Below are 25,337 nucleotides of genomic sequence, written 5' to 3'. Positions count from 1 at the left end.
GGGAGGCGGCGTTGCCAGACATACTCACGTTGTCCAAACCAGGGTTTCCGCGTCCGGGTCGGTGCTGCTGCTGTCTCTGCCACTGCAGCCCAGGCGATCGCGGGGTGGGCCTAGTGGCTCTCAAAACAGCGGCAGCGAGACGCGGCGGCCTCTTTGCCCGATTTGAATCGGAAGCCATGGCACTCTGGTGTCGGCCTCGCTGTTGCTGTTGCTCATGTGCCGCTTCGTCCCGGACGGCGAGACTCTTGAGCAGCTTGCGAAGCTCCGGCTTGGACAGCAGCGGCGGCGGCGGCACCAACAAGCAGCCCGGCGATGAACTGGCGGCGCTGCCGGCATTGAAGACGGCCGTAAGTAACGCTGCACTTGGGGCGGTTGGAGGTCAGGAAGGGAATGAATGGGCGCAGCAATCGCTGGTCCCGGTGGAGGAGCCGATCCCGGGGAAAACTCGAGGCGCTCGGGTGAAGGAACCGGGTTACCCCAGGACGCGTGCGCAGCGTGGGGGAAGCGCCTTTGGGAACCTCCAGTAGCAGCCCGGCGCTTGAAAAGCTTCTGCTAAGAAGAGCCACCAAGGCGATGTTTACTAGCCCCGATGCCCTGAGATATGGGGCCATTGTAATGCCCCAGGACCCCTTATCGCTTGTGGGGATGGGGTATGCTTAAGAAATGGCATGGGCAGGAAGAGAAAACGAGGAGCGGAAAGGGAAGCGTTTTCCAAGCCGGGCGCGACGAGTAAGGAAGTTAATTACCCAAGTCCCCTTCAGGGGAGTTGTGGGTGCAGTTGATGAAAGGTGTCGCCTGGGGCATTTGGAGGGCACCGGATGGCAAATAAGTGACTAAGATTTGCGGAAAAGCAAAGGAAGAGAGGTTGCAGATCTCATAAGCACAGGCCGCGGAAAATAAAATAACGATTTCCTGCTGCACAATCCTGTTACAAAGGGTAGACTGCACTAGGATGTGTGGATGTGGTTTACTTGTCTTGGAGGTGTCTCTTAAAAGGCTTACACGGTGGAAATATTAAATGATCTGTCAGTGGGCATTATTCTCAATGGGCTATGCTGGCTAGTAAATTGTACTCATGTATTTTGGATATGTTTGTCACCTTGAGTTGGCCAAAGTATACAAAAGTGGGATAAAAAAATATTATTGTTGTTCCAACACATACTTAAGTTTAAGAAAACTTGCTGTCTTTTCACCCAGATTCATCAATTCACAAGTTACTGGCCTGTACAAGATGTCAGAGATGAAATAGGCTTTTATTACTTTGCTCGGCCCATTGGTATTTCATTTTAGATATCTTTCACAATACTTGTTAAAACAATTTCTTCAGGAAAAAGTAGGATTACTCATGAGTTGAGCAATCAACAAAAGAAAGAAAGAAATGAAAAGAAAAGAAGAAACTTAAGCTAGTAAGATTCTTTACAAGGTTTTCCAAATGAAATAAATTCATTATAATTCGCTTCTTTATCTTCTACTGTTGCTAAAACCCATTGAAACAAATCCAGGGAACTTTCCTCCACAATTATGTGTTATGTGAGCCACTTGTATGCTACTTAACATCTCTGCAGAAAAATGGTTATAAGGAGAAATATCTGTGGAGTGTTGAGTTGTTTGCTTGCCTATGCATACAAGCTGTTCAATAAAATCCATTGACCCCTTAATCCAAATGGGTCTAATTTAGGTCTCTAATCTTGTTCAGTCAACTAGCCTCATTCTCTTGTTTCCTTTCCATATGCTTGCAATGAAAAATGCCTTGCCATAAAGACAACATAAAGATTTGTTCCCGCTCCTGCTACTTTTTTGCCTTCCCAACTGTGGCACCTACCCACCTGTTCTCATGGCCTCTGTCCACAACATCCATCCACTCATCCATAACTCTTACCCACCAGCTTGCTTTCCTGGGACTTCCGTCTTTTCCCGTATCATGTTCATTTGAAGTCTTCACTTAACCAATGTGGGTTATGATGGCAACTGGAACTTCCAATCTTACTGTCGCTACGATCAATATATAGTCATGTCATGTCATACCTTACAGTTACATCATTTACCAACAGAAATTCTGATTCCAATTGCTACTGTCAACCATAGTAACTTTTGTTAACTTTACCTTAATTCTGCATAAAATATAGATTATAAATATCCTTTTTTTTCTCTTCTCTTTCAGCAGAAATCTAGTTTTTTAGGGGAAAGACTGTGTCTATTTTTTCCAAAAATGTATAGTATATGTTGGCGGTAAGTGGAAATATTTCTATTATAAAAAATAGTCATATTAAAGTAGGTAACTTCAGTATCTTTTAAAGTTTGTGAAGGATGCGATATTAAATGAGATATTAAATTGCATGTATTATAACATTTAGTCTTGTGACGGTTACATTCAGTATAAATCATTAAATCAATATATAAGAATTTTTGAGAATCATCATATAAGCATGTTTCTTAATACAGCAACTGAAGCAATCAGAGCAAATATTCTCATCTATTATATTTCAAACTAAATAAAAATTAAAGCAGCCAGAATCACATAGGAAATTGTATGAAGTGATCTTTTGCCTAAAATTTTGCAAAATAGATAAAATCTTATGAAACTTGGTGAGCACTTGCAATTTTAGCTATTGTGTATATGATTTAAACTTATATATATGATATATACTTATATGGATACATAGTATAAGGTACTTCATGGTGATTTATTGATATTGGTATGCATCACCAAACATCAGAAATTAATTTAGTGGGAACAGTGACAATAATTTCATATCTTATGTAACATGTATGGTAACTTGGTGCTGGGTTTTTTCTTCTCCTGTTTTAGAAGAAGGAAAATAACTGTGCAGAATGAAATGCTTGGAAGATTTTTAAAATTTGTTTAATTCAATACAAAATGACAGCTTTTGCTTTATTCCCCATATACATGCTCACACAAAGGTATAACATTTATTTTATTTATGTATCAGATTTAGAAACCATCTATGTCTCTCAAAGAGATAATAACATAGTACATTTGAAAAAAAATGCTTACACTATTTTTCCTGTTTTTGTAACTTTATAGATCCTAAATATTTAATCTTTTTCTATAATATAGCTGATGCAAGATAGGAGTATGAGAAACTAATAATTTTGCTGGATGGGTCTCTATCCTAACCATGGTTAAAACTTGGGCAAAGACAGAGATCCATTTTGGATAGTAGAATTGCAAAATAATTGCTTCTGAAGCACTTAATGCAAACACAAGATCCACCCAAGTTCTCCAAACAATGATTTTAGAAAATCTATGTCATTCATCCAAGTATTGGCTGAATAATGTTTTTTTAACTTTGTAGATAAGCTTGAATAACTATTTCTTTTTATGTATTTTCTTTTAAAATTCAATTAGAATAGCATAGCTTAGCATAGTATAGCATAGCATAGAATTCCTTATTCGCCAAGTGTGATTAGACACACAAGGAATTTGTTTTGGTGCATGTGCTGTCAGTGTATACTTGTCAAGAATCATAAAGTACAACACTTAGTGATCGTCATAAGGTACAAGTAAGCAATCAAATCATATAGGAGACAATCAATATTAATTGTAAAAATACAAGCAACAAAGTTACAGTCATACAGTCCTAAGTGGGAATAGATGGGTAATAGGAACAATTAGAAAATTAATAGTAATAGTAATGCAGACTTAGTAAATAGCTTGACAGTGTTGAGGGAATTATTTGTTTAGCTGAGTGATGGTGTTCGGGGCAAAACTGTCCTTGTGTCTAGTTCTGGTGCACAGTGCTCTATAGCGTCGTTTTGAGGGTAGGAGTTGAAACAATTTATGCCCAGGTAGTAGTAACAGTAGAGTTATTTTTGTGGGCAGGAATGACCAAATTGCCTTAGTTACAGGGATTATGTTAATATTTTCTTTCTTCCCCAAAAAGTTTTGCTAGATTTCAACATACAACAGTGCAAACTCATTGCTTTGGTAAAACGGTCAGTGATGAACAATACAAAGATCCTTTTAAACTTGGAGGAAAAGACTTGAAAAATCTCTATGAGGATATTAAAAAGGTAAATATGTTTCTGGTGTGGTACGGTAAGAAGCTCTAATTATAGATCATTCTTGAGATGGGACTTTATTGTTATAAAGCAAGTCTAGGTTTGCAGATATAGAACAGGCTTTGTTTGCCTTTTTGCAGGAATTACGGGTTTCTACTACAGAACTTAAAGAAATGTGTGACTACTACTTTGATGGTAAAGGGAAGGCCTTTCGACCAATTATTGTGGCACTAATGGCCAGAGCATGCAATTTTCATCATAATAATTCTGGGTAAATATCTATTTTTTATTTTTAAATTATTACAGTTAAGGTTTGTTCCCATACAAAAGCAAATAGCAACAAGAAGATTTAGCAGATATTCAACCTTCTTGTATTTAATGGATATGTCTTATTTAGAATAAGAGAAAATAATTTCTCACTATGTGCATTCCCTGTACTACTGTGCCCTGATTTACAGTATTAATTCTATACTTCATCTTCTACATTAAATATGAAATATTAATTTCATTATAAACATTAACTGAACTCCAAATATTAATCATGAATACCATTTCATTATTAGTAGGGCAACCGATAGAAGATTAGCAAGCTGAAACATGCATACTTGCCATGGAATGTGATGAACAAGTGGATAATTAATTTAAAAACTGTTTATGTGAGACAAGGTTGATGAAAGTAGAAGAATAGAAATCAGTCGATACGACCAATGGATAGGTTCAAAGAAAAACCATGTATTATTGCAGAAGATAAGTGAATATGGCAAGAATTTGCATGGTCTCCAAAAATTTTGAATCTGACTTGATATCACGTATTGTCACGCATTGATATCATGTATTGTTCAAGCTATTCTGACAGGGTTGACATGCTACATTTTTCTTATCCTCTTCCCACGTCTCAATCTTAGAGAAGTGAAGGCAAACCAGCGCTCCATAGCATTAATTGCAGAAATGATCCATACCGCTACGCTAGTTCATGATGATGTAATTGATGATGCTAATTCACGAAGAGGAAAGGTTACTGTTAATCAAATCTGGGGGGAAAGGAAGGCAAGTATTTTTATCTTAGCTATAGAAAGTGTTGTTAGAGTGGGAAGGTTACTTGATCAGTTTATCTCCTACTTTAATCTGCATGACACAAAATGGAGCAATACAGTACAGGAAAGATGCAAAATATATGTCCAAGGGAGAGCCCAGATAAAAATCAACAATCAGTGAAACACCTAAAGTATCCCAGAAGGATTGTTGATCTGGGGTGGTGAAGGGGTTCACCACCTTCTCTAACCAGGTCACAGTGGAGCAGGTTAGGTAAGGAAAGTGAAATAATTGAAAGTAGATATGAATTTTTGTTCTTTAAGACAACTCTAGTTCTTGCTGGATGCCCAACTGATGCAATTAAACTTTGTACATGCAGTTGAAATTTCCACAGATATAAGGGCGTTCAGTTTTGTTAACTATTTGCAGATAATAGCCGTTGATATGATAATTTTATATAAAGAAACTTGCTCTTGGCAGAAGATAAAGAGTGGAGCCTCAACCCTGTTCTTGAATTTCCCAAGAGAGGGGGACTAGGTGAAGTCTCGAATGGGTATAGAGCAGTCTTTCTCAGCCTTAGCAACTTTAAGGTGTACAGGCTTCAACTCTCAAAATTCCTTTCCAATATCTCATTGTCTTATCACTCTGGCTGACGGTTTATGAAAAAAAATTTTTTTTATATAAGTTAAGAAAAAATATAAAATGTGTACTGCCCTTTGTAATTGCATTTCTGATGTTGCTTTCCAGATTTTTTTTGTTGGCAAGTTCCCTGACTACTGTCCAAGATTTTTTTAAAAATGGTATGCAAAGCTGTAAATTGAATAATGGTGCCAGCTAAAATATTTTAAATTCAATTATTCTTTTCCAGGCAGTCTTAGCTGGTGATTTTATCCTTTCTACAGCATCTTTAGTTTTAGCACGTATTGGCAACACAACCGTCCTTTCTCTAATAACGCAAGTGATTGAAGATCTGGTGCGTGGTAAGGCTTTTTAGCAACATAACTAGAAATAACGGAATTTCTATTTCCTTGGCAATTAGTTGCTAACACAGTTGATCTTTTTTACCTCTTACAGGTGAATTTCTCCAGCTGGGTTCCAAAGAAAATGAAAATGAGAGATTTTCTCACTACCTCGAAAAAACGTTTAAGAAGACTGCAAGTCTTATAGCACACAGCTGTAAAGCAGTATGTACGTTCCATCTTTTCTGTAAATTTATCTTAATGTATGGAGGAAAGACAGATTAGAAGACTGAACCATTTTTTCAACAAGCTTATGAATATAAAGGGCTTTGACAAAATGGCTGCAGTGGTATCTTTGGTTCATTTTCCAGACAGAAAAATAAAAGAGAAACCTAATGAAGCTTAATTAATTAAGAAGCTTAATTCAAAACACAAAACAGTTATGATGAATTTAGTTTTCTGCTTCATCAGTTTCAGAGAAGGCTTATGGAAATAACTTCCCTGAGCAAATAATGGTTTTACAGTTGTGCTATCAAGGTGTTACTTAGGACTTCAGTAAGTGGAGTCCTTTGAAGTTTCTTTCATTCACCTTGTGGTGCATTATTTCAGGTGATTCCAAGAAGACAGCAAAAATACTAAATACAGCCTTTTTTGAATGTTCATGGAATCTCATGAGATGTTAAGAGTTCCCACCTGAATTTTTACCACAGAGGAGAAAATCAATATCTTATGAGTTCTGGTGATTTCATGAAATTTTGGCCATTTAAAAAAATATATGATGGCAACCAAACCAAATGCCACACACAGCACCTTAAAAAATTACAGATTACATTAAACCTTGCCTGGAATTTGAGACTATAGATGGGCAAAACTAATGGATGGAGGGTCACTCCTGTCCTGTTGATTCCCTGTTCCAGATGAAAAATCAATATTAGAGGAGTGTAGAACTTAGACTGTAGATTCTTAGACCATTAGTATGCTTGGAAAGTCCTGGTAGAAGGCAGTTCTTTTTCTTGAATGCTTGGGAAGGACCTGGCCAGAGGGATTCACATCTGAGTGAATTCTGGATAGGGTTTATTGAAACCCTTGAAAAATAGAGCAAGTGCAAATATTTTTCAGAAGTGTATTTCATAGAGTGGATCGCACAATTTTGTAATAACTTAGAAGCTTCTACTTTATTTACAAGGATAGTGTAAAAGTGCTGGTTTAAAGCCAAAAGATTTGGCACCCTAAATACATAATGCCCAGTGTCTGTCATATTAAATTTTCTATAATATACAATCCTCTTCAGACATTAGACTAATAGGTACAGTAGAACCTCTGGTCATGACCAAATCAGGTTCCGACCAAAAAATTCAGAAAATTTTTGAATCTGGTCACGAACATATACTCGGGTGGCGATCAAACACTCCCTCAAGAGCTCCAGTCCCCACACACATTTAAGTGAAAAGATATGCAGAGGAATCAAGAGGCTTTCTCTCTCTCTTCTCCCACGCTCTTAAATCAGTTGCCTTGAAAACAAAACTGGTGCGCGTTCCTCCGTTTTCCGTAAGCCCTCACTACTAGTAATAAGCTCTTCTGTGCAGAAGAGGAGGAAGATCCTCAGAATCCTGCCATGGGCCAAAATTGCAGTTTCTGAGGAATTGAAAAGTGCTACTTCTGTGAGTTGGGGGGGGTAAGCTTATCTGGTGCACAAGCCTGGCCAGGGGAGAGCACTGCCTATGCCCCTCAAGCACAGCCGCCTTAAGATGGAAAGCACGTTAAGCTGGCAGGAGGTGGGAAAGGCTTGGGGGGGCCTTCCGGCCAGGCTCCACAGCTGAGGGACAACGGAGCAAACTGCCTGAGCTGATAGCATAACTTTCGCCTGTCTCTATTTCATGGGAGGCTCGTGGGATGCTTGTGCGGTGGCACATAGCAGAAAGAGATGGGCAAAAGTAATTCTGCGCTGACACAGAGGCTTGGGAAAGGCAGAGGCGATCTGAAGATGCCTGCTTTCCAGTTCTGTTCTCCACTGCGTGTGCAGGGCAAAAAAAGTAGGTTTTCTCAGTATTATTAAAGGATTTTACATTTCACTATTAGAGTACACTGTGAATTCTATGGCATAATTAACCATTTTTGTGCTCAAAAATTGCTTTTTTTTAAAAAAGCAATTTGTATATTCAGTTCGTAGGGGTCTGGTATGGATTAATCGTATTTACATACAATCCAATGGTAAAATTAGGTTCAGATCATGACCAATTCAGGTTGCAACCAAAGTTATGGAACAAATTATGGTCATGACCAGGATTTCCACTGTATTTAAAATAATTATTTATAGGAATAGTACTTTTGATTAAATACATCTTGCTCTGCTTTCTGGGGTAAGTAAAGAAAGGGTTATACAACTGACTTTCTAATACTGCATAGGTTTTTGGCACATTGGTAATTTTCTGATTATACATCAATTTAGCTGTCTGATAGGCAAAGAATACTATTAGTAATGTTAATAAAAATGGTATTTAATTATGAGTCTCTCGACATAAGTTATAGTGCTTTTCTTTATATTACAATGAAATTTGATGACTGTAAAATTAAATCATTTTGCAATCATAATCTTATATATGTTAAGATTGTTTGCAGTTATGAATGCAACTATATTAATATTTAAGTCAATCCATTTTGGATATAAAGGTATCTATGTCTCTCTCTCTGCCTATCTATGTATGTAACTATCATCTGTCTGTCTATTTGTCTATCTATCTCTACTCCCCAAACTCTCCAGACCTTTGCAAGACCCTGTTTTTAATGCTGTCCTGTTGCTCGTCTTTACCATAACTTTTTTTAAAAAACTCTGCATATATAAAAAGGGATTGAGCAGAATGCAGCTATTTGATGTCTGCTTGTCTGGTGTCAATACATTGTTGGCACATATGAATAATGGGAAGTAACCAAAGATTATGTTCTTTTTTTCCTTTTCAGGTTTCTGTACTAGGCTGTCCTGATCCAAAAGTTCATGAAATTGCATATCTATATGGAAAAAACCTTGGGATAGCATTTCAGGTAATACAGAAGAATGATGACTTAAAAGACGCAGAGTTTTTTTTACCAATTAAACAAAATGCTAAAAAGAGGGAAGTTTGGAGCATTTATATATGTATGTTTTACTTAGGTCTTGCAAGGAAATCTTGTAAACTTTATATGGTATATTCTTTGTTTACTGTAGCTGGTAGATGATGTGCTGGATTTTACATCGTGTTCCGAACAGCTAGGAAAGCCTGCATCAGCGGACCTTAAACTTGGAATAGCCACTGGACCCGTCTTATTTGCTTGCCAGCAGGTATGAACACCAGAGACTGTATTTTCTTCCCAAGATATTACACGTTTAGTTGCGTTTTATTCATTCTAAAAATTAAAAGTATTGTTGTGTATGCATGCTTTGAAGGAAAGAAAGGAAGATGCTTACAGAAAGGAAAGGTAGCCACCACAGATGCTTTTCAGATCAGAAGCAATAACTATTAAAAATACTAGCTCTTAATTGGTTTATTGCTATCCTACCTCAAATTAGCACCACAAGGCACGGTTAAGTTTATCGACTGGATCATTAAAAGTTAATGGTAGAAACCTATCTGGGTTTGAGTATTCCAAAGTTTTACATAGTTGGAAGTTGCATTTAACCTTCATATTGGCGGTAGAGGTTCAGTTCAACTGTATACAATTCTTGAAGGCTTCCTTCACAGATCCCGAAAATTTTTCTACCAGCATTTTTCAAGAAGTGGTTTGTCATTGCCTCCTTTCTAGGGCTGAGACAGAGTGAGTGAATCCCAAGGCAGGATTAGAACTCCTGGGCTCCCCATCTCTAGTCTTCTACTTTAACCACTACTCCAAACTGGTTCTCAGTTTGTGGTTTATCCATGCTTTTTTAAAATAAACTTGGCTTGTTGTATATAACACACTAGCAGTTCAATGGCTCAGTGGTTAAAAACTTGGAAAGCTGAGAGCCCAGATTTGAAATCAGAGCAATGCACAGTGGGGTGAGTTCCTATTACTAGCTTCATCTAGCAGTTTGAAAGCATGCAAATAGATAAATAGATATCATTTCAGTGGGACAGTAACAGCGTTCCATGCATCTCAGCATATAATCATGCTGCCGTATGATACAGAAATGTCTTTGGAAAATTCTGACTTCCCTGGCTAAGAAACAGAGATAAGCAATGCTCCCTAGAGTCAGTTATGATTGGAAAGGGGAATCTTTTACTTTTATAAAACACACTAAGCCAAAATCAGTCAAACCGTAGATGTGAAGTCAATTTGATTTGTCCTTGTTTTGCTAAATCATTTATTCCATTTACTGCAACACATATGAAAATTCATAAAGTAATATAAAAGTGATGGCTATGTCCTTTCAGTTATGCTTAATATCTGATTGAATTCAAGGGATTGCAAAGTATTGAATACAGTAAATTTTTTATTGTAATTAGTAGGGAAGGATCCTAAAGCTTATAAGTCCTGCCAAATTACACTGTACAAGAAAAAAAGAAAGCTCATATCCAACATTTGGGCCAATTTGTCACATGTACACATATACACAAACTCATAAAATCCAGCACTGTATTTGTTTTTTTTCTAATGACAATTTCTTTCCTAAATATATTATGATCCACTTTGGGTCCTTGAAATAAATTAAAGTGAAACTGACATTTTCAGATCATCAACTCAGTTTCACTTGGTTTGACAGCAAATTATGAACACTGTCAGATAGCACAATTTCTTAACCAGCCTGCAGTTGAGAGTCTCCAGTATGCTGACTATTCAGCGAGAAAAAACTTCTGAGAAAAAAAAAACATCCCACGAGCTACAAAAGACTCTTATGCAACTGTGCCTGGATTTTGATTGTGTCAATAGGCAAAGAATTGCCTAGGATGAGACAATAATACTTTTCTCTGTTCTAGTTCCCAGAAATTAATGCCATGATAATGAGGCGATTCACATACCCAGGTGATGTCCAACGTGCCCAGGAATTTGTACTACAGGTAAGATAAAACCTTTATTAAAAATAGTGGTTGTTCCTAAAGAAAATTTGGTATACTCTTATGATTTCGCTCTTCCTTGCATACCAAACATCAATTGATACAATGCTGATTGAAGTACATCTGGTCCTCGCTTAACAACCACAGTTGGGACCTGCAACACTATTGCTAAGCGAGACATCACATGACCACGATGCTTACAATCTCACTTCCACTGTGGTCATTAAGCGAGACATCACGTGGCATGACTTGCAGTTTTACTATCAGCTTCTCTTTTTGATTCTTCTTACTGGAAATGCAAGGACTGTTTGTGATTATTTTTTCAGTATTGTAGTAACTTCAAAAAATAACTAAATAGGGTAGTTGTTAAGCAAGGACTACCTCTTTATGTTTTTAGTTCAGTTAGGAAAAAATCCATCATGTTGGCATTGACAGTCTGTTTTTTTCGATTCTGTAAGATTCAAGTTACAGAATCTATAGTAAATCCATGTCCAGCAATTATTACATAATACCACAGATTAAACAATGTTTAAAACAGAGCCAGTATGGTGTAGTAATTAAGGACTGGACTAGAAAATAGGAGGGCCAAATTCAAACCCATCTTTAGCCATTAAAATTCAAAGGATAACTTTGGGCCAAGTATTTTACCCCAGCCTTCAAAGGATTGTTGTATGCAGGGGTGTCAAACATGCAGCCCGCAGACCGAATACATTACATGAAGGCCACACCCACCCCCACTTTGGGGAGAAAAAATCATGATACATCACGTGATGGCAATGTGACAACATGAGTTTGATACTCGTGTTGTATGGAATAAAGGGAAGGGAGATATCTACCTCTCCCATATAAGCTGCCTTTAGCTCCTGCAAGGATATACATCTAGCACAATGTTTTTCAAACCTGGCAACTTTTAAGATGTGTGGACTTCATCTCCCAGAATTCCTCAGCCACCAAATTGGCTGAAGAATTCTAGGAATTGAAGTCCACACATCTTAAAGTTGCCAAGTTAAAAAAAAAACACTGATCTAACAGATGATAATACTGAAAGTGGATTAAGTAAATATTGTCTTGGTAATTCATGCAAGCTTCTCTCAGCAGACTGCCAATTTAGCCAGTTGGGTATACTGGATGTTTTTTAAGATTCAAGGAACATTTTCCTAAATCATGGCATCCATGGTAGTATAAAACACAATGGAGATAGGGAACTTTTCAAAGTAGCTTAAGTCTACGTTTAAGTTGTATGCACCTATAAAATGCAATTCTAAAAAAGAGTCAACTAAACCCTCACAAAACCAATTGCAGAATGGGGAAGCAGCAGCTTTGTATGTTTCACTAACTCCCCCTTTAATATTTTGGTCTTTTCTTAGAGTGGTGGCATACAGCAAACAAACTACCTCGCACAGCGCTATTGTCATGAGGCAGTGAAGGAAATTAGCAAGCTCCGACCATCCCCGGAAAGAGATGCCCTTATGCAGCTGGCGGAGATTGTCTTGTCTCGAGACAAATAATCATCTTCTTCCTGGTGATTCTGGCAGCTATTTTACCAGACTGTGCCTAAACTGTTTCAGAACATCTTGGCTTGCTTCTGGTGGAGTTCCCATTTTTTTAAAAAAAGTTTTCCTAGTTAAGTAACTAGGCTTATGAAATGCTTTTATTGAAGAAAGCCTTATGCATCAGTGAAACACAATCAGTCTGTTAAATTGGTAGCAACACGTGGTATCTATGTTTTTGATGAAGAAGTTTCTTGTTTATCTGGGAATTTGTTTACACTGTTCACTATTGACGCTGAAGGCCACAAACAATAAAATACAATCAGTGTATTAAATTATTTCTGCAGTTCCTCATGTGTGCTGGGAGTATAACCAACTCCTCGAATAATTAAATTGCCTGTTAGAATTTCAAAGTACCCAGAAAATTAAAGAATGGTTTATTATAAAAGACTGTACATACTTGTTATAATTAAAACAGGTTATATACAAATCAAGAAGTGTTCCAATTTATAAAGGGAATACAAATATGTTTCATGGGTTGCTGTTTGATGTCAGAAATAACATGTTAACAATCAGGAAAAGGCAAATAAAGCAATTAGGTTCATTTAAGGAACAATAAGGCAAGGGATCCTTCAGTATTGAATGTTGCTAGATAATGTTATTGTTCTTGTATTTAATACACTTGCTTTTTTCATCATTTAATGCCCATTAGGGCAGTGATTAAGCCCAAATAAATCTTTACTACACAAAGCAACAAATCCCTTTGTAATTTAACTTGTGTACTATCCAAAACTAGAAATGCGACCTGACCTTGTGCTCAAACTGGAGATGTTCTACTGCATGCTTAAAGCCAAACAGGTTGCATGACAATCTATGTCTTTTTCAGTATAAGCTGTTTTTGCTCTTTTAGTGGAATACCTGACTAGAAACAGCATTGCTATGGAAATATATCCCTGTGAAGCCCATAAGAGCTGTATTCCTAGATAGGTGCTGCTTAAATATAGTGGTGGGGGGAGGGGGGGACCAGTAGAAAATCCCCCAGGAATGAAAATATACTTTCAGCAGAGCAAGAGACTTCATAGTTTTAAACAGAACAGTCACTTGGGATTGTTTGTTTGCCCATCTTCTGCACGTTCATCTATTTTTGCAATGTGTCATTAAAGCTCCTCTTCTCAAGGCAGTTCTACAGCAAAAGACTGCTTGGAAAAGTACCATTGCAACTAAAATTTAAAAGTGATATTTAATTCACCTATAAACTTCACCATCCCTGGCCATACTCTGGTAGCTAAGAGAAACAGATTTCTGTTCTAAAACTGCTCCCAGGTCACTGAAACCTGGTAAGTCACCTAAAAAGAAAACTAGTGGGCATTTTAGCAAGCTAGAACAACTTTGTTTTATACTTTCTCCCGTCAGCCTTTTATTGATGTGATTTCTGCTTCCAATAATAACTATTCAAAAATCATGGGTTGCAGTCTCCATATCCCTTTACTAACGAATAAGCCAAATAATGTGGAATCTGAATATATGGTAACCTGCAGAAGTGTACTTTTCCCTTTATTGGGGTGTTAAGATTTTGGACCTGCAATTAAAAATAACCCTGTTGACAAGGGGGAAATTTTGGTAAGTCACATGCTTCAATATTGCTTTGCAAAGCAAGGCAAGCCAACAAAAGTAATGGACAAGACCTTTGGTTCATTTATGTATTTATGAATGGAAAAGTCAATGCAATTTTACTCATTAAAAACTCAGGTACAAATTACACACACATCATAAGACCACCCATCTTTGATTCACATGGACATATTCGATAAGAGACTCAAAGGACTCACTGGAATAGACTCTTAGTGAAAGTACTCCAGTAAAAGATTACAACAAATTGGAAGCATCTTGGATTTTCAGAAAAAAGTGTAATTCAATACATAAGTTTTTATGCATGCTTTTAAACAAATACTATATTTTGAGGATGAGCAATAGTCTAAATAAAGGTAAATGACCAGCATTATTAAACTTTTCAACCAGATTTAAAATTAGTCTTAACAGTTGTTAGTTTATCACGCTGTTGCACTGAGAAAAGAAAACAATGGCACGATTTGAATCTTGAGTCATTAAATAGTTTATACCCTACTTCCCCAGAATATTTAGGCTGGTCATAGAAAACAACGCATAGGTAAATAAGCATAATCAGTAATAAACAGTTTAGTTATTTGCAGAACAGAATAGCTTTTTCTTGGAATGTTCTGTTTCTCCCTCTAAAATGGGCCAATCATTCTGTGGTTGTAAGTTTCTTCCAGAACGTGAACTGGTTTGTAAAACTCTTGTTTTAGAAGCAAAAGATGTCTTGAACACCATGACTCTCTTCTTGATCCCCCCCAAAAAGATTTCTGGAAACACAAACCTCACCCAGAATATTCAGACTAGGCCATTCTGGGGAAAATACCGAACTTCTGAGAACAAACCATTCCATTCTACATACCCCTAAAACATTTGTTCATTTTACAAATTTCAGAAACAGATGCTTACAGATGAACATTCAATCATGCCATTTAACAGTATGGCCTGGAAAGGATGTGCACATTTTAAGGAGCATTAAGACAAGTGTTAATTTACCCTTTGTAGATCATTATGGCATGACTGAAGGCAAAGCCTGGCCTGAAAAAAGAGTTAATCTGCATAGTGCATGATTGATTCAACATAATTTCCAGGAAACAGACCAGTCACTCTGTTGCATACACCTTCATACCAACCATCATCATTCTTCTTTATCACATAAATGATTGCACCCTCCATGAATGATAGCTCATCATCCTTGTCCTTTGAGTAGTCATATATGGCAACAACTAGAAAAATGGAAAGAGAGGTACCATTGAATTTTGTCAAAAATCATTTCTAGAGTTTTCATGTCAATTTAGATTTTTTGTTTTACATTTTTGTCTCTCTCTGTCCCTCCCTCCCTCCCAATGCTCCTTTTTTTCCTTCTGTTTCCTCCATAAAAACAATTGTGAAGAGAGTTGCGCTGAAAAAGAGGGACTGACCCAAAATCACCCAAGCTGGATAGGACTAGAACTCTCCACAGTTTCGTAGTTTCTAGGAAATAGTCCTTAACCATACATTTTTTATCTTGCAGAAACAAGTTAAGTGGGTGTGAGAGTTACAGTCAGTACCAGACTGACTGAACTATTGAAATGACTATTTCTGCATTCTAGTAATAAAGTATACACTGTATATCCCAAATCTAATCCTTAACATTTCAAATAAAATGACCCTCAAGAGTTGGCTGGATCAAATACCCAAGGCCTCATGGTGATTTCTGTATTCTGGATACTCCATACAGAACTAGATAAACTAAGGGTGAAAGGAAGTTTCATCCTTCCTCAAATTTATCCCTGTGTTAGAAAAATAAAGCCCAATTACCACCACCCACAAAATTTGGCATGCTACTAATTCAATTTTAATTGTTGTTACAGACATACTTCAAATGCTGGGACGTTACTTTATTCACCTCCAACCACAAATGCTGTTGTGTTAAAATTGCCCATAGCCCAGAAATGTGAATCAGCAGTGTATGTTTTACTTGAAAAAAATAAATATTTGTTACAAGAAGAGAGCGGATGTATTGCTTCCATTACATACCAATTCAGAAGTAGGATACCTTAACTTATATATATCCATATATTATATATTATTATTATTTTACTAGATATAAAATGAAGTGGCAAAAACAGGGCCATTTCTAATCTGAGGACTGACAAATTTACAGATGCAAAGTATGCTGAGAATACTTGGGCTAACTAAACAAAGCTATACATTTTTAAAAAACATGATTTAACCAATCACAAAATCTGGATTCATGCATATGCTAAAAATAAGCCTTCCCAAACTGGCACACTCTAAGTATTGGGGCTTCAACTCCCAGACTCATACAGGCAGAGGAATTTTGAGAATTGTTATTCCAACACATGCAAAGGACACCATGTTGGGAAGGCTGTGCTGAACTGAAAATAAAACATTTTATGAGTTTAATACGAAGTACACAGCAATAGAGGAATATATCAACTATAAATGATATTCCTATTTGTGGATACATTCCTATCTTAACACCACTTCTGCTAGAGAAAAAGAGTGTTCAGATCCCAAGGGTGGAGACAGGTTAATCATAGGAAAAACTTTATTCAGCTGGTTACACAACTGGTGGAAATAAAGCTGAAAATCAAAGATAGAATTCGATACAGGTTTATATTTCTAATACTTACATTTGATTTTGAACTTATGAAATTACAGGGTTTCTATCAATATTACTCAGCATATGCAATCTAACAACAACTGGAAGGCCATAGATTGTTTACTTAGTATAATGTTTCAATACAAGCAAGATCTAAATGTAACCTTTAGAAATGATTCCTTAGATCTAGTTAGCATTAATTTCCTGATCTGCAAAATTTTGGGAGCGAGGAGTATTGCAACTCTGAAAAAAAGGAATTTATGTCAAGTCGTCCAGTTGGTGGTATCATCTGAATGGGGTACATGTGGCTTAAATCTGCCTAAGGAATCTGGAAAGAGATGTTTAGCACAAATATATTCATCCTTTACCTTTCTCAATGTAAGTTTTAGGTGCCCATGCTGGATCACCATCAGCATAAGGATCATTGTACTGCACTACTGCAGCCTCCTCATCTTCATAATCCACTGGTGGTGGAGGTGGAGGTGGTGGAGAGTCATCAAACAAAGGCATCTCATCTGGAGGTGGTGGTGGAGGTGGAGTTGGACTGTCAGCAACTGGTGAATCAGTGAAAGAAGAATATTTGGTCAGATTTAGTTCAAATCGAAGTAAACCCATGTTCAGAGGTCCATACCTATTACAGAAACTAGTCACATGCACTAACAGTATCATGCATAGATTAGAGGTGAATGCTTTATATGTTAAAATGCTATGACATAACAATTTTGCAAGTTACTGGCAGCCACAGAACTATAGATGCTAACTTCAAAGCAGATACTCCAGAGGCATAAGCTGATTACTAGCAGAAGTGAGATGTAGACCATCACTTTAATGATTCTCAAGGCATCATTGCTTCATGTTCAAGAGGCCGGTGTAGCTGTTGCTGAATGCTGTAAGCCAAATGTCTTATTTTGTCAGTTTATATTTGCCTTAGAATAAGTGAACAAATGTCCAGGTGCAGAGGCACTGCAAAGAACATCACTTCTAATGCAAGCAAAGTCTCCTTTTGATACTGATGAGAGGAAAGGCCTATTTTTAATCTGTATCACAAACATTCCTAAATTGCAAGGACAGAAAAATCTGCCTCGTGCTCCTAAGCACTATCCAGAGAATTTCATCAGCCCTTATTATCTAAATCCCTAACATATCCTCATTTGCAGGATCTCAGTAACATCCTAACATGCAGTAGGTGATAAGGCATATTCAAAAGAGGTTACTTAACTAAAATCTCATTCATTAACTGTCCCAAACACAAATCCTGTAATTTAGGACATACAGTGATAAATCCCAGAGTAGAAAAACAATTGCTATAATTTTTACTTAAAAGAGCACCATTCAGCAATAGTAAAGCATTTTAAATACCATTCAACAGATACAAATGGTATCTGTATTTATCATTAGCACAAAAAACCTTCAATGTAACTAGAAAAATGCATCATTTTGCCTGAAGTATGTCCAAATAATCAATGATACTGGGGCACACCTTTCAAAATACTTAAGGTCCCCATATTTGCTGATTATCAGCTTCATAATTTAAATGTAAATAAAGGAGAAAAATATTGGAGAAACAGATTTCACATCCATTCAGTGATAAACCATGTGCATATTTTTAAATTTTTCCTATGTTGTCCTTAATCTTTTAAAACAAATATGTAAATATGAGGTCATGACTGAATGGACATGAAATCTGTTCCTTGACTTGATGGGTTTAGCCTAAAAGGCATAAACTTTGGCTCAATGCAGTTCAAATTTTTTCCTTAATATTATCAAGGGTTATTTTTCACAATAAGGCATGGTAGACTCTCACATTTTCCCTCAGATTAAACTGGAAAACAATTTTCCAGCATTGATATTTCTCTCTTCTCATTTACCTCTTAAAAAAATCTAGCAACTAAAGGTCCTTTTAAAAACAATATTGTAAAGTATCATCATGTTAGTGAGTTTAGTTTTAAATTTTAAAAGTATAAATAATGGCTAAGGCTAAGAATCAATATTCTTCCAAAAAATCATTGTGCTTATCCAACATGCATATGTATATACAAGCCCATCTTACTGATGCCAACAGAAAGGGCCTACTTCAGATCCCAATGTTTAAATAACTCTCCAACTATCCAGATACAGAAGAGCCTTCTCTGCTGCAACAACAGCTAAACTCTGCCTCCACCTACCTACCTTCCATGGACACCTGTTGACCTTCCTCTGTCAGTTGGCCAAGGAACCCAATGGGAGAATCCATACTGGATGTGGCTGCTGGATTGATAGTAGACTCCACCTCACCTCCCCTTTGCGCTCTGCTCTCTATCCATCCATCTTTTAAACTGATGTTCTCTCATAAGTATTCTTTTTCATAGTTTATTTTATCATTTTAGTATTTTACTTCTCTCCTGTCCTACACCCCTTTCTTTTTCTTCTTTTTGATTATTGTAAGCAGCCTAGAGTTGTGGCAAATAAATTTAATCAATCAATCAATCAATAATAAAATATAGTGTGGGTTCACTGACATGTGGCTGATGGCTAATCACTTTCTGGATCAGAAAGTGGAATCTACTGGTGTTGGATGGGAAATGATACTAGGAACAGTGAAGATATTTTTCCATCCTTCCCTTCTCTTGGAGTTGTTTTTAAAGTAATGACTACATATCAAAAATATACGGCTTTTTCAGTTACAACCCTTTTTTCTTGAGTGTCTATTGTAAGAGATCTGCCTTTTTATTGTAGTAGGACCTAAAATTCTTGATTTGGAACGTAGACCTTGATCATTGGAATGTGTCTCATTATGATCTGTCAAGCATACTTGTTCATTTGGATGTATGAAATGCTTTGTTCTCTCCCCTTGTCTACACTTCTGGGAGGCATCCTATTGGGCTGACCTTCTGCATCTGCTTCAATTAGTCTACATACCACATCAAATTTCTTGCAAAAGGATGAGGCCTCATGATGGGAAGCCAATGCATTCAGGGTACCTGCAGTAATGTCAAAGGCTCAGCACCTACCCAATGTGATGTATCTTAGAAAGAAACCCAGGAAGAGCCGTCCTCAGAAGAGAGAAGTAACAAAAGATACTAAACAAGAGTACATCCACTGTGGGCTGATTGCCTGTGGTGGTGGTGATTTGTTTTTAAATAAAGCAATACAACTTCTTGAAGATGTATTGGTATGTTCTTATTATTTACTACTTTAATATTCATATATTGCAGAGGTAACTTGCTCAGTTACCATCAGGGTTCTTAGAACCAATTGTGCCTTAGTTTAGAGAATGCCCATAACTGTTCCTTACTAACATATTCAGGCTCTCCTTTTTCTCATATACTAATAGAAGTAAATCTAAGCACAATAGGTCAATTTCATAATCCAAATCTGATAATTGGCCTGTGATAAATGAATAGGTTCACACATTTTCAACATACTGTAATATGATAGGGTACAATATTGTGAGTGTCTCTCCTACCATAAGGTCCAGAGACTGACCAATTCTTTTAGTGTGTGTGTATGTGTGTGTGTGTGTGTGTGTGTGTTTATATTTAATTTATATTTATATTTTTCTTACTGGATTGTATCCTTCGTTTATTTGCCAAGCCCAACTGTTCTGTACATAAAAACCAAACAGTTCATAGACTTAATCCAGTAGAAAGCAATACAATGGCTTGAACAGAAAATATTTCCATTCCAGAATTTTTTAGCTTAAGATGTGTTATAAAAGATCCAGAATTCAGCTCTTCTTGCAACCATTTTTTTCCCACAAAAGAGCTTCTCACCTGAAAATTTTTCATTCACAATACTACTACATGTTTCCTGTGCTTAAGGTATTCACATCTGATGTTAACCTACTAGAAAAACTTAAAATTTCTCCTGCAACCAAACACCCCAAAGTGTTGCAAATAATTGGGAAGTTGTTGGAGAAAATTTTGGAATTTGGGTGGTAAGAAGCAGAATGAAGAACAACAGGAAGAAGTCCCACTGAGCAAGCTCAAGTCCATTAGTGTAGCACCAGAAACAGCTCAGAATAACCCAAAGTACAGTACTGGAAAACCAGGGCAAGAATTACTTAAGATGTATGAAACATCAATATTTGCTATACTACCACTATCAAGAAAATTAATATAGAACTAGTATAGAATTACAATTACTCTTTATTATTTATATTTATTTTTTTCCAGAAAATGAGATTATAATACCATATATTCAGAAAAAGCAGGAATAACTTCAGACAATCTTAAAATAAAGGTCTTGAAAGGCTGTTGGCTCCTAAGGACAACAGCAACTGTAAACTCTGGATAAAATCCAGTTTCTTGAAAAAGTGTACTTTGGTCCCACAGAAACAAAGATATTGATGATAAAAGTAATAATTTTGTCAACAGTACTGACATTGGAAAGATGAAATGAATGCTGTGTTATTTTCTCTATCTTTACTACATCCACCTGTGTTCAACTGTGCACTCTATAAAAGCCTTCCTTAAATTGGTCCTGAATCTCTTTAAAATTAAAGGAGTCACGAAATCCTACCATTGCAAGTAGTCTTATTTTTATAAGACAATTGATTTGATACAATTCTAGCATGTCTGCTTTTGTTTCAAGGAAAATCCTTCAATAAATGTAGTCTATCCTTGTACAGGAGCTGCAGTAATTCTCTTAAGGATTTTGGCTGCTTTTTCCAGCTGTGTAATATAAAACACATGCGCAGAGCGAAACTGTAAACAAGAATGCAGTGTCTAATTTAAATGCGATGCAAGACATCAAACAAGAGCCAGTATTATTCTCTGCAACAGTTAACTCTGAATCTGATCCAAAGTAAGGAGCAGAGGTTGTCCCAGGGTCAAGTCCAATCTATAAAGTTGGGTATGGCTCCTATAATCCTTTCAGAAATTGCCGCCAAACTTAGCTCTGTCTTTTTCTGGATCATGCAGCTGCCCTCTTCTATCAGTCCTATTTGATTTTGACGTAAGTTTATATATAAGTATGATTTTTAAGACGTCATTTCTGTTTTGGAGCCAGTCTTTCATTATCACTTCTTGTCAGATTTAAAGTGCAGACATTTAAAGACAAGCTGATACACTCAGTCTAAGAAAAGTTAACTTGTTTTCACATTTTCAATGATGTCCTGACTTGCCTGACACAGTTTTTATACAGAAAAGTCAGATAAAAGTCCATTAAATATTATTGGCAGAGTCTTCCTGGTCCATGTAATCCTTTGTGTTAATGTTCCAATATACATGCAGTCAGCCACATAATTTCTTGTAGGGAGATGTTATTTGAACATACTTAGCATCCCACTTAGATTGATCCTAAACTGGTTTAAACTAGCTGTCCTTTTGGCCTCTAGGGAATGGTTCCAAGGAGGGTGCTTTTTTCGCAGCCCGGGGGGGCATGACTTCACGCACTGCTTAGATCTCGCATGTGCCCAGATGGGGCTTTGCACATTTGCGTGGCCTGGGGGTTTGGGATGTTAAAGATGGCTATAAAAATGCTTCTATCTGCTCAAATCAAAACTTTTAAAAAAATCTATGCACTTGTATCTGTAAAATTTTGTGTCCAATGTCTTGTTAGATGCAGGTATAGCCATGATTTCTTAAAAAGAATGTGTATATCAAACTATTATTTATATCTCCTAAATGAACAGGTTGAGGATTTGACAAAAGAGAGCTAGAGGGAAATGTGTGAGTGCTATCTTTTTCTAATTTCTTACAAAATTACCAAATTATTTTGGATGCTTAAACAAACGAACAAAACCACAGGTCTAAAAATGTTAGCAGTAACAATAATCGGAGCGTAAGAAAATGTACCCTTCAGTTCCACGTTGGTGCTGAAATGCAAGATGGAATTAGCATTTTAAGTACGAAAAAAATCATCCAAACTCTCAAAGCAGTAAAACCAAGGAGAAGAATCTGACTGGCCAGCCATGCATGCTACAGGAGAAAGAGAGAGACAGAAAGAGAGAAAGAAAGTAAGGTCGACTCTACTCTTTGGAGAAGCTAAGCTGCCAACTTACTGTTTTCTTGCACCCTGGCCACGAAGCCTGTGAGAGGTATCTGTGGAGTCAACTGAGGCATTGGGGGAGGGGGTGGAGCAATAGAAACTGGAAGTAACACACACACCATAAACAGGGAAGTAAACATAGATACAGGAAAAGGAAAATAAAAACAAAAAGTAGCTGTCAGTAACACTGGACCACAATAAAGCTACGCAATGAACAGAAACACACAAGACCTCCTTAGCTTCTCTAGCAATATAGCCTCTGCTAAATTTTGTTTTTAATCATCTGGAAATTAAAAAGCAAAGCAAAATAAACCTAAGGTAGATAATACGTGAGCTACTCTTTCAAACATTTCACCTGGCCACTTAAAAACATTTGTGGGCTTGAAATATAGACATCCTGCCATCTTACACAAAAACTCAAGTTTAGGGAGATTATATGGGTGTTTGTGTGTTCTTCCTTAGCAAGTATGTTTTCTTCTGAGGAAAGTGGTGTAAAAAAGGTTTTAAAATGTAGCAAAGGCCCCTTGCAATGACGGTGAAAGCTTTAAAAAAAAAGAGAGGGGGTGTTGTTTGGGTGGGCAAAAAATGCCAAAGCCATAAAGTTTATGGACTGCCTGCTCTTTAGCATAAAATTAAATTTACATATTACATGCCTTATTGTTTTCATATTTAAAAATTTTCTGCATTAGAGGATTTCAGGAGAGATTTTTAAAATAGCTTTAAGAAGTATAATTCTATGAAAATAAAAACTGTTCCACAAAAAATAGATATGCTCATTACAGAAACTCAAATGGGTGCTTTCCAAGAAGTAAACCTAAGGATTTCATAGGAATTATGGAGTAGATGACCTACAAGGTCCCTTCCAACTCTGATTATCTATTATCTGTTATTCCTAACAAGTTTTCAATATTATTTAATTGTGTGAGCCTTAAGATGATATATAAGTTGAAGCTGGATTTTTAAATGCTTCCAGCATCTTATAATGGCCAGCAACCAACAATTCACAATAAATCATTTGCTCACAACCAGTTACCTAAGGCATTTTCCAATGATTGACAGGACCAACAAACCTCACTATGAATCTTTAACCTAAAGGCCAAAGGCCCTCAGATAAATACATAATGATATGTTAGATAAACCTCTTATAATGAATTTATGTTCAGATTTATGAGCAAGGTACATTCTGAATGTAATTGAGAAATAATAGCAATGTTTTAGAATAGATATTTGTGTGAATATCAATGAGAAGCAGAAGATGGGAATGCTGTTTCTGAATGTTTCTACATGCTTAATTCTCTAATGTGAACCATGGGATATGCACAGAAACACAACCCTTTTCAGACTGATCCAAAAGGTATTAGAACAGGTGCCAGATGGAGGAAATACATATTTTATTAAAATATCTCTGATCTCCTCACACTGAGTTCTGTATCTCTACCTCTGATTAGTGTGTGTGTGTGTGTGTGTGTGTGTGTGTGTTCATTATAAAGTGACCATTAGGTACACTTTCACAAGCACTAGTGAAAACTAGATTCCTTCTATGAAGGAGATGGGCATTTTCTAAATGTGATACATAAATTAAATAAATATAATAAAATAAAATAAAATATTGTAAGATCAAGAAACTACTGGCTTTAGAAACAATTATAACAGGATGCCAGAGAGATCCACAACCTTGAGAAATACAAATGATTTCATTCTATTTTTTAAACCCAGTTGAAGGATTTACTTAGAAAAGTAAAAGTAACTGTTCATTTGAAACAGTTTTGTATTTCCAAAGATGGACTGATTTTAAAGAATTCCAAGATTCAGTATTTATATTTACAATTAAATGCTAAAACTGAGCTAATTTTATATTAATCCAGTCTTATGTGCCTAGTAAGAAATACAACACAAATATCATTTTCTCAAGACTCTTATTGCCAAGATTGACTGGCTCTACTCCTCTTTTTTTCTCCCCAATAAAATCAATTTGCTGACCAGGGAAATCTACAATTTATTTTATCAAATCTAGGACATTAAATTTAAGAGAAGAGCAAAATATCTAGTCAAGTTAAAATTGGTGACTACAGAGTATTTTTTTAATGTGGCAATCATTAATATTTTGAGGATTTGAATGTGTTAGATCAGCAATGTGATTATAAACAAACATAAAATTAAATTAAAAATGTTCAGGTAAGGTCTTTCCTAAGGATTCTTTAATCTTCCTAGCAAAGTGATACATGAACGTGATAGAGCCATTTTATTTATTTGTAAATATGCCTATCTCTGGCAAAGAGATATTACCAATTTATTTTGAAACAGTAGACTGAATGTAGCAGAATCTCTCAATGTTGTTATCATATTAAGAACTATTTGAGTGTTCCTCTCATTCCTGAAATCTCTCCCTATCAGCGATCCAGATTAAACTCTCAAAATTCTTAGCAACAGCCAAACAAAGTTGATGAAGTTGGAAAAAGCTATTCTGTTTTTATATGTAAAAATCATATCCTGAGAGAGTTTAACTCAAAGTGCCAAACTATAATTCCACTTTCTCAACAACATATGATGGTCAGTAAATTGTGCAAAGTATTGTGAGGCAGGTTTTGTAAAATAATCTAGAAACCTATCAGACACTTGGCATAGTTCCTGTAATCAC

The 25,337-nt window shown here is 36.4% G+C and overlaps 3 protein-coding genes across 12 annotated transcripts in view; 1 reads left to right on the top strand and 2 right to left on the bottom strand.

Moving 5' to 3' along the window:
- Positions 1 to 156, bottom strand: part of LOC113442453 (uncharacterized) — a 41,582-nt gene extending 41,426 nt beyond the window's left edge. For both annotated transcript variants that reach the window (XM_087917451.1, XM_087917456.1), the window contains exon 1: positions 29 to 156. The gene's annotated coding sequence lies outside the window, so the exon portion shown is untranslated. The remainder of the gene's footprint in view (positions 1 to 28) is intronic.
- PDSS1 (decaprenyl diphosphate synthase subunit 1) lies at positions 62 to 12,844 on the top strand. 4 transcript variants are annotated; one of them, XM_087917463.1, is made up of 11 exons: positions 62 to 347; positions 2,165 to 2,229; positions 3,906 to 4,035; positions 4,164 to 4,294; positions 4,929 to 5,074; positions 5,928 to 6,035; positions 6,130 to 6,239; positions 8,973 to 9,053; positions 9,217 to 9,330; positions 10,943 to 11,023; positions 12,388 to 12,844. In XM_087917463.1, the coding sequence occupies exons 1-11, from the start codon at positions 177 to 179 to the stop codon at positions 12,526 to 12,528; spliced, it is 1,278 nt and encodes a 425-aa protein (XP_087773589.1). In that variant the 5' UTR covers positions 62 to 176; the 3' UTR covers positions 12,529 to 12,844. The 4 variants fall into 4 exon arrangements, with proteins under 4 accessions (XP_087773589.1, XP_087773588.1, XP_087773591.1 ...); XM_087917462.1 differs by having other exon boundaries at positions 177 to 347; positions 2,162 to 2,229; XM_087917465.1 differs by lacking the exon at positions 62 to 347 and adding an exon at positions 564 to 729 and having other exon boundaries at positions 2,162 to 2,229.
- A 1,352-nt stretch (positions 12,845 to 14,196) lies between these two features.
- The window catches only part of ABI1 (abl interactor 1), an 86,985-nt gene continuing 75,844 nt past the window's right edge, over positions 14,197 to 25,337 (bottom strand). For 4 of the 6 annotated variants that reach the window (XM_026710037.2, XM_026710039.2, XM_026710038.2 and 1 more), the window contains 2 exons: positions 17,098 to 17,283; positions 14,197 to 15,347 (listed from right to left, as the gene is read on the bottom strand). In XM_026710037.2, the coding sequence (XP_026565822.1) occupies positions 15,172 to 15,347; positions 17,098 to 17,283 (362 nt within the window). In that variant the 3' untranslated portion in view covers positions 14,197 to 15,171. Of the gene's footprint in view, positions 15,348 to 17,097; positions 17,284 to 22,712; positions 22,800 to 25,337 lie in introns of all 6 variants that reach the window. The other 2 variants (XM_026710035.2, XM_026710036.2) reach the window with 1 other exon arrangement.

The sequence above is a fragment of the Pseudonaja textilis genome, chromosome Z, assembly GCF_049901715.1.
Source record: "Pseudonaja textilis isolate UNSWEBS1 chromosome Z, rPseTex1.2, whole genome shotgun sequence".
NCBI classification, from domain to species: domain Eukaryota; kingdom Metazoa; phylum Chordata; class Lepidosauria; order Squamata; family Elapidae; genus Pseudonaja; species Pseudonaja textilis.
The sequence above is the reverse complement of the archived record's forward strand: the minus strand, read 5'-3'. Positions and strand labels throughout refer to the sequence as shown.

Excerpts from the sequence above, each read along its gene's own strand:
- PDSS1 (XM_087917462.1), top strand. The coding sequence starts at position 177 with ATGGCACTCTGGTGTCGGCCTCGCTGTTGCTGTTGCTCATGTGCCGCT. Across the intron at positions 348-2,161 it reads TGCCGGCATTGAAGACGGCC|CAGAAATCTAGTTTTTTAGG; the intron begins GTAAGTAACGCT and ends CTTCTCTTTCAG. Across the intron at positions 6,240-8,972 it reads TAGCACACAGCTGTAAAGCA|GTTTCTGTACTAGGCTGTCC; the intron begins GTATGTACGTTC and ends TTTCCTTTTCAG.